The 20,000-nt window shown below is 46.1% G+C and overlaps 1 protein-coding gene across 4 annotated transcripts in view; it reads right to left on the reverse strand.

Annotated features, from left to right (window-relative positions):
- Positions 1–20,000, reverse strand: part of Rps6kc1 (ribosomal protein S6 kinase C1) — a 156,769-nt gene that overhangs the window by 58,123 nt on the left and 78,646 nt on the right. For 3 of the 4 annotated variants that reach the window (XM_031338655.1, XM_031338672.1, XM_031338678.1), the window contains one exon: positions 9,942–10,034. The exons of the other annotated variant lie outside the window; for it this stretch is intronic. In XM_031338655.1, the coding sequence (XP_031194515.1) occupies positions 9,942–10,034 (93 nt within the window). The remainder of the gene's footprint in view (positions 1–9,941; positions 10,035–20,000) is intronic. 4 annotated transcript variants of the gene reach the window in all.

Raw genomic sequence — 20,000 nt, forward strand, 5'->3', positions numbered from 1 at the left:
CCCGTGGGGGCTAATACAAGCTGGGAGATGCCTCAGGTCACCCGTGGGGGCTAATACAAGCTGGGAGAGGGCAGCATGCCCAGGTCATGGACAGGGACACACTGATATGAGCTGGGAGAAGGCAGGACATGCAGGTGTACTTTTACCTACTCCCTCCAACCCTGGAAAAGTACAAAAGAAAAAAGAAAAAAAATAATCATAGCATTAGGAGATGGTCTCCTGCTCCAGCATCCATCAGAGGCAGAGGCAAACACCAAAGTCTCCGAGGGTCACACAATAAGGCGAGAGTTCCAGCACGTGCCAAGTAGTCTGAAAAGAGGGCTGAGGGTAACACTTCCCTGCTGGATTTCTGGATTGTATAAAAAGTTTAAGGTTCATATATTAAAAATGGTAATCATATACATTTCAGATTCCTAATTGTTAATAAATACAATCACAATAATTTTGTCTTGTACAGTTTGGAGGCATTGGGAGTCTGCAAAGTTCTCATATGTAGCACGTGTTAAGGAAAACTGAGAACCTGACTTAGCTACTCAGTTTATGATAACTAAGTCCTCTCAGTCACTATGGGAATTTTCTACTTCTGAGCTTTAAAACCGTGTTACTCACACACTGGCACCCACTAGGCACAACTGCTCCGACAACAATTTACTGAGGATGAAACAGAAAATGTCGACAGGAAACTTGAACATCACAACTCGACAATCCAGGTCTAACAATGAGAAGATGTGGTTTTAGAAGACACATCTGGATTCAAACCCATGCTCTGTGTCAACACAAAATGCATCTCTGTGACCTTCTGAGTTCAGATCTAAACAATTGACAGAGCCCACGGAACCCTGTCCAGTATGCAGACTGTCTGTAATCCAGAGGCTGCCCCTTAACAATCAAAAGCGCACGCAATGGTGCAGTGGCCACCCTGTACCTGCAGTGGCCGCCCTGTACCTGCAGTGGCCGCCCTGTACCTGCAGTGGCCGCCCTGTACCTGCAGTGGCCGCCCTGTACCTGCAGTGGCTGCCCTGTACCTGCAGAAACCTGGCAGCTAGCTGCTATGGAGCCACACGCTTCTCCTGTGCCTCTTAATATTTTAACAGTAACTGTGGCATTACAGTTTGGGATGAAGACATTGTTAAAGGCACATCTTTATCCAATAAAATAGTTTTTCTTTTTAATTTGAGATACTCTATCTTTAGAACAATTTGACAAAACTGTTGTTTCCGAACACATCATGAACCCAAACATATGACTTTGCTAAACAGAGCAGCCTCCCCCACAGCAGTCCTCTGACCCACAACATACCAAAACTTACCACCTTCACCTCAGGCTGCTGCATACACTGAGGCATGCTCCTGTGTTGCCAGTGAGTTTTAGGGGTTTTTGTATGCTCTGGATAACAGTCTTCAATCAGTTATCTTTAAAGTATTTTCTCCAGGCCATTGGGCTTGTCTGCTCGTCCCCATCATAGGCTCTTTCACAGTTAGAAAGTGCTAATAAAGTCCAGCATGTGATTTCCACCTTCCCCTTCACTATTGCTCTGCCCGCCTGGGGCCTTTGCCCCTTCATACAAGTTCTGGAGTCAGAGTGTTGATGTGCAGAGATTTGCCTGGTGAGATTTTAAATCAGACTGTAGTGAATCCACAGTCCAGGCTGAACCTCTCCTGACAACAGTGTGTCTTCCTATCCACGCCATGCCCTCTCCTCTTCAGCTCTGTTCTCCTTCATCAGGACCACAGTCTTCCTTACACAGATGCTGTGTGTACGTTCTTAAATGTATTCATCAATATTTAGTTTGGGGCACTAATGGAAATTATGTTTGGAGATTTGGGGGAGGACAGAGACAAACAGGATCATATTATGTAACCTGGCTATGCTGAAAACACAGAATCCTCCTGCCTCAGAATCCTGAGTGTTAGAATCACGGCTGTGTGCCACCACAGCTGACTGAGTCAAACTCTAGAAGCCTCTACCACTGAGTTGTTTCCTCGGCTACTTGGTACTATTTTTAATTTCAGATTCTAATGGATCACACAGGAAAGCAGCTAATTACAGTGTGTGAGGTTTACATTATGCAACCCTGATGTAACCGTCTATTGTCATAAGAGTCTGTCAGTTCTTTCAGATTACATAGTCATGTCACCCACAGGCAAACACAGAACCCTTCCTTCCCAATCTCTATAGTACTAGAGTACTGGCTTCAGGTATTCTGTAAATGTTAGACGGAGTTCAACTCCGCCTGGGCCTAGGGCTGCCTTGTGGGCAGTTAGTTAGTACTTACTCAGTTTCCTTGGGAGAGATAGGCATTTACCCAGATGGCCTGTTCCTCCCCTGAGAGTTTAGCAGGCTTTGTCTTTTGGGGGTGTGGTAGCAAACTGTACAGTGATTAAACTCATCCCATCCACGCAGTTCACTGCACAAGATGGAGTGACACAGACATGGTTTCTGATATGAAGATCTTTCCTCCATAATTATCCTCTCTCCAGGCTTAGTAATCTCACTGATGTTCAGAGAACTGCCTTTTGGTGTGGTTAATTTTCCTCTTGGTCTCCCTATTTTCAATTCCACTGATTTCTGTTCTAATGATCATGTTTCTTGTCTTCCTTGTCTCGACTCCCACAGTAGAGGCGTGGATTCCTGAGCCTACTTCTCTCTGAACTCCTACAAAGCCCTCTCAACTGTTTCCCGTGCATCTCGAAACACAAGGTACAAGGGGGCCGCTCTGCAACTACTGTAACCATCAGGTCAACAGTTACAAGTTTCTAAAAGCTGCACCATGCCTAAGCTTGTCTACTTGGTCTGATTTTCTCTGTATTCTACATTGTGTTTTAACTATGTATATTACTCTTCCGAGGTCACTCCCACCAATGAGTGAAACCAGTGACACAGGAAATAAGAGTTCATTGGCACTGGAGGCAGGCACATCATACCAAAGCTGAGCTAATTCATCAGGAGCCAACATGCCCCTGGTAGGTATTCTGTTGCAGTCTGTGCAAGTCATTGTTGTAAATACTGCAGTAAACACAGTCTGTGGGACACAGGAAAGCAGTGAGCTCTGCTCCTGCACTGTCAGTACTGTCTCAGCACACAGTGAGCTCTGCTCCTGCACTGTCAGTACTGTCTCAGCACACAGTGAGCTCTGCTCCTGCACTGTCAGTACTGTCTCAGCACACAGTGAGCTCTGCTCCTGCACTGTCAGTACTGTCTCAGCACACAGTGAGCTCTGCTCCTGCACTGTCAGTACTGTCTCAGCACACAGTGAGCTCTGCTCCTGCACTGTCAGTACTGTCTCAGCACACAGTGAGATAGGCTAGTGTACTCTCTAACTAGACCCTCCAAGTGAGCCACAGCAACATTCTCAGGCCACTGTTGCATAGTGAGCAGTACTGTGCATGCACATGGACTTTATACGCACAGTCATCTACTGACATGTGTTTATGTGCGTGTCCCACAGCGGCCATGTGGCGTTCGGAAGGTAACCTGCCAACAGTCAGTTCTCTCCTCCCACGTGTCCACAGCCCTTCCATCTGAAGACGCCTCATCTGCCAGCGGAGCCACTCTTGCTGTCCTCTAACCAGTGTTTGCGTGTGCTTTTCCCATGTGCTCACCCTAAAACTCTTCCTATCGTTGTATCTGAACTGAATCTCTTGTACACATCAGAGTTGAGTCATATTTTTAATGCACTCCAATCATGTTTTCTTTAATCAATATAATTAGATTATGTATATTTAGTGTAATTGATAATGTGTCTGAGCTTACATTTGTGTGAGTTTTTAAAACTTGTTCTGGGATTTTGTTGGTTTCTGTTTACTGCTTCTACTTTATTATGAATTAATTGAATATTTTTAGAATTCTACGTTAAACGAGATGTGATTAGATCATGCCAGTAACTTCAGCACTCAAGACGGCAGGGTATGAAAATCATAGTGCAAGGCCACTCAGGCTACATAACACAGCTCTGCACCCACAATAAATAAATATGCATATATATGCAGTTACTTCAGTTTATCTACAGAGCTTCGAGTGACACCTCCAGTTACTATAAAATATATACACATGTAATATACACACTACCAACCACAGTGGTGGCTGGAGTCGTCACTCTATCCAGCTGTGTGGAAGTGTCCAACCACAGTGGTGGCTGGAGTCATCATTCTATCCAGTTGTGTGGAAGTGTCCTCTCTTTATAGTCTTTCTCTCCCTCCCTTATTTATAAATTGTCTTTTCTACATATATTTAAAACTACATCAGGGCTGGAGAGACAGTTTAGCCGCTAAACATCGGGGCTCACAACCAAAACGCATAAAACTCTATCAGATAATCCTGATGGGTTGTCTGACTTCAGCCATACCAGGCTTTAGGAGACAGGGCTGCATCCTGAAGACTCCTCTCCATGCTAAGGCCCTCAGACTGCACTTTGGCCTGGAAACCACGGCAAGTCTGCTAGTGGCACGGCCTTGCTTGCCTTTCATCTGATAATGTCCACATTTCCCCTCATGCTTTTATGCGTTTTTAAAAAAATGAGGTAGGGTTCCACTAGCTGTCTGGACTAGACCAGGCTGAACTCGGCCTCAGAGATGTGCCCGCCTCTGCCTCAAGCACTGAGATTAAAAGTGTGGCCACCACCACCACGCGTGGCTTCTCCCTCCATTCCTGAAAAGTAGTTTCTCAGGATACAAAAGTCCAGGTGGCAGGGCCATCCTTTAGCACCTATGTCATGCAGTGTCCTTTGCCCTCTAGGGTTTCTAAAGTCATCTGATGTTTCTCCCACCTGCTTCTACTTGCTTCCCAAGCACTGGTTTTTAGAAGCTGGCTGAGGGGCCGTCTGCCCTGTTTTGGGTTCACACAACTCCTGGCCTTAGCACTTATGACTACATGTTACACGTTCAACAGCTCAGTCACGGACTATCTCTTCAGCTCCTGAGTGAGTCCACGGGCTCTGTGGGCTCAGCCTGCTCACATTCCCAAGCCCACCTTCTCTCCCTGCTTTTGGATTTCCATCCATGTGTGGTGTGGGAACTGAGGAAGGGCACGGGCCACGCTCAGCAAGCACGCGCATTCTGTTGCTGCCCTCTGACCCGCCCTGTCTTCTGCCCTATTGGTTTCTTCGTTTGTGTCTTGTGTGCTTGTAAGTACTCACTGAACCACGTTTACGACGGCCATTTCAAATCCTCATTTCAGAGCTGGTACCTGTTGATTACACTTCTCACTCAACTGAGGTCCTCCTCATTCTCAGCAGACACGTGACTTTCCACAGAGCCCTGGGCAGCACAGCTACTGCGTGGAAGGCATGCACACTGGGCCTTTGTCAATGGGAGAGGAACAGAGCTGCAGCCTTCTGTGCTACCAGCCTGAGCCAGAGCAGCAGGCTGTGGTCTCTCATTGTGGATGACTCGGGTCGGGGTTGGCCTTCACTATACCTTTTCTAGCACCTACCCTGGCATCACATGGTGAAAGAAACCCCAGACAGGTCTTCACTTGGGAGCTCTCAAGGCAATCTTCCTTCTTCTCTGCACCTCCAGTCTTCCTGTGCTTAACTTTTTATTTATTATTATTGTAAATGGGGAAAGGTAGAACACGAGTCTCACAGATGTATGTTAGAGTTTCTGTAGATGTTGGGGTCTGTGCCCTTCCCAGCCCTTGTGTTTGTTTCCTGTGCAGAACCCAGAGCTTGGAGCCGAGCTTGGCAGCAGGACTACAGAGAAGCCAAAAGTCCAGCAGACTATAATGTGATGTCATCTAAGACAACAGGATTTCGGCCACGTGGGCTAGATGAAGTACAAGCAGGAACCCTTTATGTTTAGCCCAGTATAGCCCAATGCATAATACACAAATATTGATTAATCTGAGTTCCCAATAAAAACAATCTTCCTATAGATTATCATAAGGACATTATTTAGATGTCAAGAAAATAAGTATCCATTTCTCCAGGGCTGCTAACCTGAACAACTGTCCAAACTTCCCAATCATGCTTAGCTACAAAGTATAAATTCCAGCCTTCTGTTGACTTCACAGCAATCCCAAAGTCTGGCCGACCATCTCCAGGTGAGGTTGGAAGATGAGGCGCCTGGTCTCATAACAGCCACAGTTGGCAGACCCTGCAAAGCCCCAGATTCAGACTTCTTCTCAGAGGATCAGTGAATTTAAGTGATCCTGCTTTTTGATCTCCAGTGCTGTCTCTAGCTTTTCTGGGTTTTGAATTTGTTTTTTAACCCAAAGGAAGTTGCAGCATATTCCAGAGAGGCCTGAGGACTCTGTCAGCTCCTCAGCTGTCCCTGAGGAGGATGTATGCAGCGTCAGCACAAGGGCAAGGATCTGGCAGTGGCTCGCAACTGCTGAGGAGGCTGAGACCCTAAAACAAGCTGGGTGACAGGGACCGTCTTCAGAAACACTCTCAGCTTTTGATCATCTAATGGCCAACTGACTAAGTCAGAGCCCCAGTGAGCAGTGTGTAAGCACTGTGCACTGACTAAGTCAGACCTGCAATGAGCAGTGTATAAGCACTGTGCACTGACTAAGTCAGACCTGCAGTGAGCAGTGTGTAAGCACTGTGCACTGCACACTGACTAAGTCAGACCTGCAGTGAACAGTGTGTAAGTACTGCGCACTGACTAAGTCAGACCTGCAGTGAGCAGTGTGTAAGCACTGAGCACTGCACACTGACTAAATCAGACCTGCAGTGAGCTGTGTGTAAGCACTGAGCACTGGGCACTGACTAAGTCAGACCTGCAGTGAGCAGTGTGTAAGCACTGCACACTGACTAAGTCAGACCTGCAGTGAGCTGTGTGTAAGCACTGTGCACTGGGCACTGACTAAGTCAGATCTGCAGTGAGCTGTGTGCCAGTACTGTGCACTGAGCACTGCAGTGAGGTGTAAGCACTAAGCACTGAACACACAGCATGCACTCTGCTTCACAAGACAGAGCATGGCACCTGACCAGACAACAGGCTTCCAAGAAGATGACAGGAGCCCACCCGGGCACCCACCAGTTTGCCTCTCACTTTTCTTCTGCTACTGCACAAGGAAAACATATGCAGATGCAGCTGAGAGTGGAAGGTGATCTTCAAAGTTACCTAATACAAAACCCACCAGACAGCCCTCCACAGCATCCCTCTGCTGACACTGCCACCGCTCCTGGGATGCCTCTACTGAGAAAAGATCATAAGGGCTCAGATCTACTCCATCTTTGGTCAAGACACTAATTCTTAAAAGGTACTTAGCCAGGTGGTGGTGGCTTGTGCACACCTTTAATCCCAGCACTCAGAAGGCAGAGGCAGGCAGATCTCTGAGTTCAAGGCGAGCCTGGCTTACATACAGAGTTGAGTTTCAGGACAGCCAGGGCCATGCAGAGACTTCCTTCCCGTCTCTGAAGGAAGGAAGAAAAGAAGGAAGGAAGGGAGGAAAGAAGGAAGGAGGGAAGAAGGGAAGGAGGGAGGGAGAGAGGGAAGGAGGGAGGGAGAGAGGGAAGGAGGGAGGGAGAGAGGGAAGGAGGGAGGGAGGGAGGGAAAGAAGAAGGAAGGAATCTCTAACTATGAGTCTAATTCTCTCTCTGCAACTTAAGCTTCTGTGGTTCTAGCTATCTCCTGGGGGAAGGGGGACCTGCAGGTCCCACCGCATACCACATCCCGTCAGTTAGCCCCAGCACCCTATTTGCCAGCATGCACTCATTGTTCCAGCATAATCAATACTTTCCTGGGTTTAAACAAGCATGATGGTGCTGCAGCTCTGAAATACCCAAAGCCTACACATGTTTGACGGGGTGAAACGGCCTGTTCTCTATCTGGTCTTCCAGTAACAGGCCTCTGAAGGCTTTCACCAGCCGCCTCATTTCTACAACAGAAGGGCACCTGCCTATCTATACTCTAAGAGTCCAGGTACTTACCCCTTGTTGCATAAAGGGTTTTACAATCCCCAAAAAGAAATGAAAGACATTTCCTCCTGTCAGAACACTAAACCAGCCATGGCTCACTAGTGAGCTCGTGGAGTGGTTCTAGGGAGCAGTCTCAGATTACACCAGTAGGTGTCACTCTACGATACATTTTAAATTCTTTTCAATTCACTCATTCAACAACTGCATTGGGGGCCCACGGTGCCTTTGGCACGTGGCATAATTCTAGGTACAAAGAAAATGGTGGGAAGTCAAACAGTTCAACACTGTTCTCACGAGGTCCACCTTGTAGCCGTTAATAAGGCCTCCTTTGCTCTCTAGATAGAGATTATAAATGTATTTCCTAATGAACTTTAATACAAAGCTGAACTTGCCAAGTTAATAAATAACTCAAGATAATTCACAAATAGCAAAATGAATTGCTAAAATGAAACAGAATCAGAGAGAGTGCTGTCCCAGATCTACGAGGTTGTGCCCTGGGTGTTTCCTAGACTTGAGTTTGCTCAACCCCAAGTTTCAAAAAGGAATCCTCCTAGAACAGCAATCCAAACTTTAAAGCTATCTGCTTGTGTCTTTCGAGCAGATGTGATGTTCTGATGGTCAAGACCATCTGCAGAGCTGCCTGATTCCCAGACACAGAGCTGCTTCTTACCACTTAGAGAACGGCGTCCGAGAGGCGCTGGGGAACGGAGACAGGCAGCAATGGTGTGTGGCTCAACTGCAAAAGCAGGGCCTCCTCCGCTGCCAAGGGTCTGCTTGCATTAATCTGTGGAACTCCTAGCTATTACCAGAACTGTGTCGTGTCTTAAGGTTCAAAGCACAACAATGAACAGTCGCAGAGTCAAAAGATGCAAGTCTAAGAGCTAATCGGCCAGCACGTGCAGGAAGGCAACCTATGTGCACCTGCGTCCACTCAGTTCCCATCCGGTTCAGTCTACTCTCAAACAGAATGCTCTCCATAACGCAGACCATAGAAGCTGTCACAGGAACATTACAGGCTCTGAACATACAGACTGTCCTGCTGTGTAGGATCCTTTAAGCTCGAACCCCAGTCGTACCCGATTGAAACAATGATGCTCACAAGAGTAAAACAGCAAGAGCTTCTCCCAAGTTCTGACTTGATGATTTTTTTAGAAGGCTTCAGAGCGTGAGCACTTGCCCAGGCTTCTCAAGCTCACTGCAGACTGCTCAAGTGCAGCAGAGACTCACAAGAACACTTCAGCACATGAGTGGCATTTGATGCACCAAAACGAACAACACTCAGGTGTTTTAGGGACAATGCCGAGAGGTCAAGAGATCGAGATCCATTGATGTCAACTTTAAACACAGCATTTTCTTTGAAGTGTTAATGGTAAAGCAACCTAGTATTTCCAAAGTATACAAGTTGACAGGCTCAGTATTGACAAACATTTGGCATGACTGACATGTCACTAAGCTGTGTGGGGCAAGGGGAGATAAAAAGAGCTCCATATACCGGGAAGCAGGTTTGGAGTCAACCAAGTTCAGGGTTGTGTGCAACACTCCTACAAGTTGGCCAAGTGCCTTCTGGGCAAGGTACTCTCTGCTCTGTATCACATTCCCACTAGGATGAACATAATGGAAATGTAAGAAGGGCTCCATTAACCACTTTATATAAATGCCTACTATGGAGGTGTGGGCACACAGGAGGTGCTCATAAATGACAGCTACCAGGAAGTCCAACTTTCTTTCTGACCATTAAATTAACTGTATTGGTTAATGTTGAACAGCCACAAATTCACCAATTTGAGTGGTACAAAGTCTCTGTTCCTATCACCACACTTTAGAAAATTAAAACCCCTTACTCAACTGAACGCCAACAAACCCACACCTGCTCCTTGGCACAGATGTATTTTGCATGACCTTATGTGAGTTGCTGAGATAAAAGCCATTCTTCAGTTGCTTTGTTATTTTAAAGTGCAGATGCATTTGAGTCATTTCCCCCTTTGTTTCACATCCTTAAGATCCAAAGCTTCAAAGACAGAATGTCAGCATGCAGTCGATTTATGACTGAACTCTTGAAGAGACACTGAAGAATTACCTTGTCAATCACCCCAAGGACTCTGAAGGCCTTCAGCTCCTCGGCGGGGCTCCTCAGGTTCCAAGGGGGCCTTGAACTTAGTGATCCTGGAGGCTAATGGAAGATATCAAAGATTACACATCAATCAGGGAGGCACTTGAAGGAAGACTGCCTACTGAAGCAAACACCAGGCCAAAGGAAACTAAATTTATCATAAATCAGAGAAGAGAGATAAAAGGAAAAAGTTACTGTTTGTCTGTAATGTAAAATGAAAAAATCAAAATAAAGAAAATCAAAAAGAAAAAGCAAGACAAAAGTACAAGTCATACTACTGAAAACAGGGTTTTAAAAAGAAAAGTTAATGAGCTGATAATGTTTTTAGGGCTATCATGAAACTGTCTAGCAATCACCTAAGCGGGCCAAAGTCAGTGACAACCTTGAATTTACCCAAGACAGACAGACCGAAAGTAATTTAGAAAGAAAACAAACAAAAACATTATCAATAGATTCACTTGAAACAGGAGTGGTATATAACCTTGAAACAACAGTCCTTTAGTGTCTCTTTATAAAACAAAGCAAGCACTTAGATACTTTAATCTATGCCATATGTTTTGAAGAGAATTGGCAGATTCAAGTTCATCAGAAAAAGTGCCAACCAATGGTGAGAAAAATAAATGCCCCATCAATATAGCCAGTGATTATTAGAACAGAGCTCGGAGTGATTCATGAGAAAAAGAGCTTTTCTTCAAATATTTGACTATCTGTGATGTGGCAACCAGTCTATTACCTACAAACAAGATCAGTGACTATGGAAAAGGCTGCTGGAGCACCATGGTTAGAAACAGTCTCAACTTCCGAACTCTAGAGCTGGTGTCACCCTGCCAGTCAGCTAAGTCCTGCTGGATTTCTGTAGTTCCTCCTCACAGCAGACACAAAGCCTTGTCACACAGGCCAGATGGCCTTATCAACAAACTGATTAGAATACAGACGGGACAGCATGGAAGGAAGCCACTGAGACTTCTCCCGACACTTCACAGACTGGCATGGCCCAACAGAGCTCGTCATAAAAACTGCACTCTGGTCACTGTTGGGGTAGAGTCAGGGAACTTAGCAAGGGAATCCCCTGGGGGATCTGGGTGCAAGGTGTAATGGGGAAGCTACCACCTAGGAGAGAACATGTCTAAAGACAGCATTTCTCACTGTCTTCGAACAGTTTCCTCATCTCTGGGTGCATCAGGAAAAAGCTAAATCCAGACTATCTGGAAAGTCGATGCTGGAGTTGGGAGGTGTTTGGTTTGGTTTCAATTTTGTAGGCAGGGTCTCCTGTAGCCCAGGCTGGCCTTGACTTGCTTTGTAGCCAAGAAAGGATACTCATGCCTCTATCACCCACATGCTGGAATTACAGGTGTGTACCACATCTGGCTAAGGCCATGTGTGTGTGTGTGTGTGTGTGTGTGTGTGTGTGTGTGCGCGCGCGCGCGCACGCCTGTGCATGTATGCATGTGTATATTTACATGTGCACGTGTATGCACATGCACATAGAGATCAGGTCAACACTGGATGCTTCCTCAATCACTCCCCATCTTACTGTTTGAGAAAGAGCTCTCCCTGCAGCTGCAGCTCACTGATCATGGTCAGGTCCAGGGATCCGGAGATCATCATCCCTGCCTCCTGTGCTAGCATTATGGGCATACAACGCCATGTTCACTTTTTACATGGGTGCTGGGATCCAAGATCTCACACTTTATCAAGCAAGCCATTCTTATTCTGAGCCCCAGCTTTTGTTTTAGAGATGCTTTAACTTGATAAAATATATCAATTGCACTAGATAATAATAATTTTTAAATGATGTAATTTGATTTCTTAGATATACATCAACAAATGTTATTTGATATCCCATTTCATTAGGGACTAAAGTAGATGTCAGAAAACAGATACACTGCTGCCTCCTTAAAAGCTGAAAACCTAAGGGAAATGTTTAATCCATACAAATGTGTATCAAGACATCAGTGACTTCATCAGAACTGTCAAAAACCAGTCTCTTCTACAGGCTTTACACTGTCTTCCTTCATCTTTACCCTCCCATCCCCACACTGAGTGAGGCACTCACAGGAAGCTGCTCTAATCATGTCTTCCTCCTACACAAAGGGAAACTCAGAAGGATGAATCATTTCCATCACACAGAAAGAATGAGATCCTAGACAGACCCTACTGCTGGCAATCTTTCTATTAAATCACACACACACACAGACACACACAGACACACACACACACACACACACACGTATGCATGCACACATGCAAACATGTGCATCTTGCTGCACTACCAACAAAAAAGAAAAGCCGTTGTATTTTTAGCTAAAGAGCTACCAGGGCAAAGTACTATTTTACCTGTTACATCTGATGTTTAATACACAAACTCCACAACACGGCACTCCATCTTCTGTTCACGTTTCTCAGTCCCTGCTCAATGGTCTTTCAGATTCCAAAGACAGTTTACTCTGCATACCCCACTGAGTGCATGGTGAGAAACACAACAGTGCCATGGTGTAGAATGTGGATGCATCGAACACCCTTATGTTGAGGTCCATCTCAGCTCAGCAGTATTCAAAAGTGAGGCCCCTGGGAGGTGACTGGATCTTGAGGGCTCCGACCTCAGCGACAATTCCATTTATGGATTCATAGCTTAAAAGGCTTTGGGGTGGTGTGTTAATGAGATTTAGGAAGTGGGCCTAAGTGAAGAAAAGTAAGTCACTGGAGACTTGTCTCCCATTCTTATGCTCTACCACAGGCCCTTGGCCTTTAATGAGGCTCGGCCGTAGGTCAGAAACAACAAAGCCAAGCGACCACAGTCTAAAACCGTGAGCCACCTTATCCACAGCAACTGAAGACTTAAGACAACACAGGTAATTAAAGACCTAAGACCACACAGGTCGTCGGGAGGCATGGACAGTCTGCTACAGTGAGGGGCACAGCAGAGGGCCAGAAAACAAAAGCCCATGCTTGGGCTGGTTTCCACAGCCCTTGAAGGCTGAGGAGAACCATGTGCACTGTGCTCTCCCGAGTGGGGAGAGCAGGTGTTCTGTGTGAGAAAGGAGCTATAACGCACTAAACAGCAGTGACTTGGGGCAGATGGGGACGGCAAAGGCAACAGACACAAAACTTCTCTTTCTTCTTTAAAGTGCTTTGCAAGCTTCAGATCAGACAGAGTACACAATTATAAAATAAAGGGATCATTTTAAAAACCTCATACTGCTGGCTTCTATGAAAGAGAGAGTCAATTTGCTTTGAGGGTGTGGCCCCTGGTGGGTCTAACACACGCCACTGCATGGTCCACATAGGCAGCACACATTAGACTTGAGGATCAAAAAGGAGGACACAGAGTTGGAACCGTGGGGAGTGGATCTGGGAGAGGTGAAGAATGCATCTGATAAAATACATTGTATGTGCATATGAAATACTCAAAAACTAAAATTATTCTTAATAATCTCTTATTTCTTATATATAGTAGCATTTAAATTATATATAACTCCACAGATCTGTCCCTGTCTTTGGGCAGCAAAAGGAAATATAAATCTATAGAATTTAATAACATGGATAGGCTTCAGAAACCAGATCCAAATTTTGGCTTATTTTGTCTTTCTAACAGAAGGACACTGAGAAGCAAGAGAGCTAAGCTGTCTCTGGTGACAAAAGCTGGTGGCAGGAGAGAGGACTGGCCTGTAAGTGTGTCCATGCCTGCAATCCTAACACTCAGGGCTGCTGATGCAGGAAGACTGCCATGAAGGCAAGGCCAGCCAGGGCTCCATGAGAGACCCTGTCCCAGAATGAATTAAATAATAAACTCTTACTTGTGAAAAAGCATTCCCAGTGTAGCACACTGCTTCAGAGCAGCAGGAGATGACTTCGTAGGCAACAGAGCTATACCCTGGATGTAACAAGAAGTCTTTCTTTATATGTAAGGGCTGTAGCACAAGGTGTCAAGGAAGATTGGTTAGGTTCATCTGTATACCAGGACTACACACAAAAAGATCTGATGGTCCAACAGAGATGGCAAGATAACACTGCTCAACTGGCCAAGGCCCAAGCCTGGGACACACAGCTCCATGCAGTGATGTCTACAGACAGTACCTATGATCAGCAGTTAGTACACAGTCGAAATCTGGTTGCTATTTCTGTTCTCTAAAAGGTTAAGTAAAGGCTGCCTGGCATCTCCTTTGAGTGGCCAGCTGACCTACGCACAGCCTCTTTGATTGATTCAGTGTTCTCAGTATGCACTCTCCACCTGCCTGTACACTCAGTGTTCCTCAAACTATAGTGCATATGCACATTGCTCGAGGACCTATCAAACTGGAACAAAGGATCAGAGGGGGTGAGGTGGACCCCAAGAGTCTGTGCTTCCATCAGGCTCCCTGGTGGGGCTGCTGCTGCTGCTGGTTCGCCAGCCCCACTCAGAACAGAGTGAGCACACCTCAGAACACCTGAGCAGGAGTCACTCCTTACTGTCAGGGAAAACACATAGCAGACAAAAGGAAAGATATCCAGAACCCGCGCTGGGTGAGGACAGTGGTGCCTACCGATCATCTCTGCACTGGGCAGGCAGGAGGCCGCCTGGGGTTATGCAGAAAGACCGTGTCTCCAGAAAAGAAAAAAAAAAGAAAGAGGAGGAGGAGGAAGAGGAGGAGGAGGAGGAGGAGGAGGAGGAGGAGGAGGGAAAGGAGAAGAAGAAGGGAGGAATTCAAACTCAGAACTTCAATGTCTAGCACAGTCCCTGAACTCAAGCTTTCTACAGAGTTCTAGCTTTCCAAATCCTCCCCGGGCAAATGGCTAGCTCAACCACTCTGAGCCTCCCTAGCTCAACCACTCTGAGCCTCCCTTAGATGGCTAGCACACCTGACATTTAACCACCTGTAACAGAGCCCTGTTCCCTATTGCTACACCTCTCAGTGAGTTTCAACGTCTTCTAATGACACCTGTCGTGTTGGCCAACAACATCAGCAAACACAGATGTGCTACCAGTGTGCTCAAAATCTACAGGGCACTCAGAACACGCTGCATGGCAACTGATGTTCAATCGCCCCTAGTAACTGTGGTATAGAATGGTATTTATATGTTTCATGTCCTGCATTTAGATAATTTACTGTGCCTTTTCTAAATTCAATTGACTTTCAATTTTCTTTAAAAAATGTTGTCTTTTGCAATTTGGAAAAATAAATAAATAAATTAAAGCCACTGTCACTAAAGCCCAGAGTCTACTTAATCAGAGGCCTGCCTCTCCAGTGTTCTTGGTACCTTTCAGGTATGATGTACGAAGCAAAACTAGGGCTGTGTTCTGCTGGGGGTTTTTCCAACGTTTGTTTGCAAAAGATATGATTACAAATAATCAGAAAATTCAGGTTTTCTACATTTACAACCTAAAAGGTTCCAAGGCTCCAAAGTTCATAAAGCAAAGAAAAGGTCTGGACAGAGAGAGCAGCCACTGCCGGGAGCGGGAGATGGAGACCCGCAGTGTTAAAGCCCCAAAGGATCCCTTTATCTACTGAAACAGCTACGTAGAGATGTTTGTACAAGGATTCTCCGGAGAAGTCACGTCTGCTTTGCACAGCTTCAGAGAGAGGGAAGGGGCTGAATCTCTCACACCAAACCTCACCACACTGCCTGAAATTCAGATTCAAAGACTGTCAGCAAAGAGAAACAATGGGCTCACCAAGCTAATCTCAAGAAAATAACCAGGCCAGTGTGGAGGAGACAGGCTCCACAAAGAACACACATGGCAAATGAAAAGCAAATATTTACCATAAAGAACAATGCCACGTCTACTCTCTCTCCAGCTGCCCTCATCAGAAACAAATACAAATTACACATCAGATCAGAGTCAGTGGTCACTGCTTTTACCCTTTGAGAACAACCCCCACCACCCCAGCGTGCCAGCGTGCCAGCTCTGGGCAGTCTCTGTAAGCCTTGACTCCTGAGCTACAGAGCTACAGTCACGCTGGAAGACTGCAAGAAGAGCCACTGTGTCATATTCTATGTGGCTCCCACATGTGTCTGGCTGGATGCTACACATCATCCTAAAAGGCATTTAATGACTGAGTAGTAGCCTCATATAAGTATGCTTAAAGTGAGATTCTGGCTCATCTACATAGTGGTTGTATTCTCCAGAGCAGAAACTACCCAGGAGTCCTTGTGCTCATCTGCTATGACTCCAAGTATGTCATACCCATGTACAGAATGTCACATTACAGTCAGTATGAACTAATAAAGTGAATCTTGCAAGGAACTGTGACTCCATGGCAAGCCAGTAGACTACTGATCAGGGATGCACAGGGGGGGATACAAGGCAGCATCAGTAACACTCCAAATGACTACTGGGCATTCTTAACATACACCAGCCATACCCGATGGATTCCATAAAACATGTCTATTCACAGGAGCTCATGTTATTAGATGTTTTCATTATTGTCCCCAAAGCAAAATGGAGAATGAAGACACTTGCTTGGTAATGGGCAGAAGTTTCGATCCATACACACACACACACACACACACACGCACTAAAAATGCAATTTAAAGCAAAAATATTGTCTCTTTCATGGCTTAAGTGACAGAATATAATACAAGACTGCCTGCCTGTGGTGGCTTGGATATGCTTGGCCTACAGAATGGCACTATTTGGAGGTGTGGCCTTGTTGGAGTGGGTGTGGCCTTGTGGGAGTGGGTGTGCCCTTGTTGGAGGAAATGTGTCACGTGGGTGTGGGCTTTAAGACCATCCTCCTAGCTGCCTGGAAGTCAGTCTTTTCTTTGCCTTCAGAACAAGATGTAGAACTCTCAGCTCCTCCTGCACCATGCCTGCCTGGAAACTGCCCTGTTCTCTCCTTGATGATAATGGCTTGAACCTCTGAACATGTAAGCCAGCTCCCAGTTAAAAGCTGTCCCCAGTTAAAAGTGACCTTGGTCATGGTGTCTGCAGTAAAGCCCTAAGACAGAAGTTGGTAATGGCATAGGGTATTGCTGTGCTAGGTCATGGTCAAACATTGACCATGTTTCTGTTTGGAGGAATGTGTATTTTGGGACTTTAGAAAGCAGTGGAATGCTTTAAGTGGGGCTTAATGGGCCATCCCAGTAGGAATATGGAAGACTTTGTTGCTAAGCGTGATTTGAACTGTAGAAGCCTGGCTACAGAGGTTTCGGAGGAAAAGAATTCTAGTATGTGTCAGAGAGACTATTCTTGTGATATTTTGGTGAAGAATGGGGCTGCTTTTTGCCCTTGTCTGAAGAATCTGCCTGAGACTAAGGTGAAAAGAGTTAAATTAATTGCATTGACAAAACAACCCAGCTTAGATTGTGCTGTGGTTTAGTCTCATGAGGAATGTTTTGATAAAGCATAGCAAGCTTAAAAAGAAAAAATATAAAATATATAGTTCAGATATTAAAGGGGTATCAGGAGCTGAATCCTATGTTCTAGGAGATAAACAGATTAAGGGAGTGGTGGCCTCAAAGTGAGTTCAGGCATGGTAGGACACACCTTTAATCCCAGGATTCAGGAGACAGAGCCATACAGATCTCTTGAGTTCAAGGCCAATCTACAGAGCAAGTTCCAGGACAGCCAAGCTTAGACAGTGAAGGAGTTGGAAAACAGAAAGCTGATGATAATGTAGTAGAACAAGGTGGGGGCCATGTTCCAGCCCCAGCAAGCAGCAGAACTCGGCAGCTTTGGCCATTGGGCTCTGGCTTTAGAGTCCAGAATAGAAGGGACTAACTACTGGGACAACTGATGCTGGTTAGCTGGAGCTAAGAAATTAGTGGTGATTAAGGAGAGACCAGCATCACTGAGGTGAAATCTGGGAAGTGTCTTCTGAGAGCACAAAGAAATTGTTCCAAGATAGCCAAGGTTGTACCTCATGCTACAGCAGGACTTAGTAATGTGTAAGAGTCACCCAAGTGGTACTGGTTTTGAAGGCATGAAGGGGTCATGAAGAGCAGCTGAGGCTCAGCACAGTGAGAGGCCAGGGAAGGCCATTGGTGAAGGTGCAGCTTCAGTTGCAGTTGACTGCCCAAAACTGAAGGGGTCATGCAAGTAAGTAGAGGCTTGGCACCATGAGGAGAGCCCATGAGAGGCTATTGGTGAAGCCTAGTTGCAGCAGAAGACCCCAGCCTACTGGCGATGCCAGTACCATGGGATTACCACCACCAACAGCAGCAGGAGTGGAGTGGAGTCAATCAGAGCCCTTTGGAGGAGCCCAGAAGATCATGCGTGGATTCCAGACATCGAAACAAGAAGCAGTGAGGCTGAAGTTGCCTTGGAGACCCTATGATGTTCAAAATGCCGGAGCTGTGGGATACCTGCTGAGGAAAACTGCTAACAGGCAGGGGAACCAGCCAAAGAGCATTGTGCTGAAGTCAACAAGGATGAAAAAGGAGTTGGAGATCTGAAGACCATTTTGACATCAGCCTTGAAGACGCAGAGTTTGGAGTTTGCCCGGCTGGTTTTTGGTCTTGTTTGTTCCAGTATTTTCTCACTGTGATGTTTTAGAATGGTGTTTTATATTCTGTGATGTTAAAGGTATGTGATCTGCCTTTTAATTTTGACTTTATAGGGGATTACAAATAGGTGACTGAGTGAATCTCAGAAAAGACTTTGAACTTTGGACTTTTAGCATTGGGGGACTTTTGAACTTGGACTAAATGTATTTTGCATTATGCTATGTTTACGTATGGCAGACTCATGTGTTTGAACAAGCCTATGAGGGCCAAGGAGTGGAATGTGATGGTTTGGATATGCTTGGCCCAGGGAGTAGCACTATTTGGAAGTGTGGCATTGGTGGAGGAGGTGTGGCCTTGGTGGAGGAAGTGTGGCCTTGGTGGAGGAGGTGTGGCCTTGGTGGAGGAGGTGTGGCCTTGGTGGAGGAGGTGTGGCCTTGGTGGAGGAGGTGTGTCATTGTCAGTCTGGGCTTTAAGAACCTCCTCCTCCTAGCTGCCTGGAAGTCAGTCTTCTGTTTGCCTTCAGATGAAGATGTAGACCTCTCAGCTCCTCCCGCACAATGCCTGCCTGGATGCTGCCATGCTCCCACCTTGTTGATAATGGACTGAACCTCTGAACCTGTAAGCTAGCCCTAATTAAATGTTGTCCTTATAAGAGTTGCCTTGGACATGGTGTCTGTTCACAGCAGTAAAACACTAACACACTTCCTCTTGGATCAATTAAGGAAATAAACTAAACATGTTCTCCCACATGTTCTTACAAAAAAACCTTAGTAAGAATTTAAAACAGAAAAGCTACTTCAGAAACTGGACAAATCCAGGCAGACCTGTCATTAAAGCTATAAAAAATAATGTCTCTAAAGCCTTATGCCATGTAGACAGGGCTGGGTTTGGCTGTTTACCCAAGTAGCCTAAAACATCACGGCAGCATTGTCCTCAGCAGCTACAGGCAGCTGCCAGCAGACCCTCGCAGGACTCACAAGTCCTCAGAGAGCACCAGCGCTGTGGCCCAGAAACTCGGAGTGCACCAGAGCTGTGTGTGTGGTTCAGAGGCTGAGAGTGCACCAGAGCTGTGTGTGTGGTTCAGAGGCTCGGAGTGCACCAGAGCTGTGTGTGTGGTTCAGAAGCTCAGAGTGCACCAGAGCTGTGTGTGTGGCCCAGAAGCTCGGAGTGCACCAGAGCTGTGTGTGGCTCAGAAGCTCTGGGGAGTGCACCAGAGCTGTGGCTCAGAAGCTCAGAGCATCTTGCAGGTGGTGAGGTTAGGATTACAAGAAGCATGATGGTTTTATCTACATTGTCACCTTGACCTGGAATCACCTAAGAGACACCTCTGGGCACGTCTGTGAGGTTGAACAAAAGGAGAAAGACCCACCCTAAATGTGGGCAGCACCACAGCACGGGCTCAGATCCAGAACAGAATAAAAAGAGGAAAAAGAGAGCTCACAGAGTACCACGCTTGGTGCACTCGGCCTCTGCTTCCCACTCCACATAGATGTGCGCAGCACGAGCTGCTTCCGTTCCTTCTGTTTCCATGCCCCTCCCTGCCATGACCACCATGAGCCAGGGTCAACGTGGCTTCCCTAAACTCTGTCCTTATCTGCC

This window comes from Mastomys coucha, unplaced genomic scaffold, assembly GCF_008632895.1.
Source record: "Mastomys coucha isolate ucsf_1 unplaced genomic scaffold, UCSF_Mcou_1 pScaffold1, whole genome shotgun sequence".
In the NCBI taxonomy this organism is placed as follows: domain Eukaryota; kingdom Metazoa; phylum Chordata; class Mammalia; order Rodentia; family Muridae; genus Mastomys; species Mastomys coucha.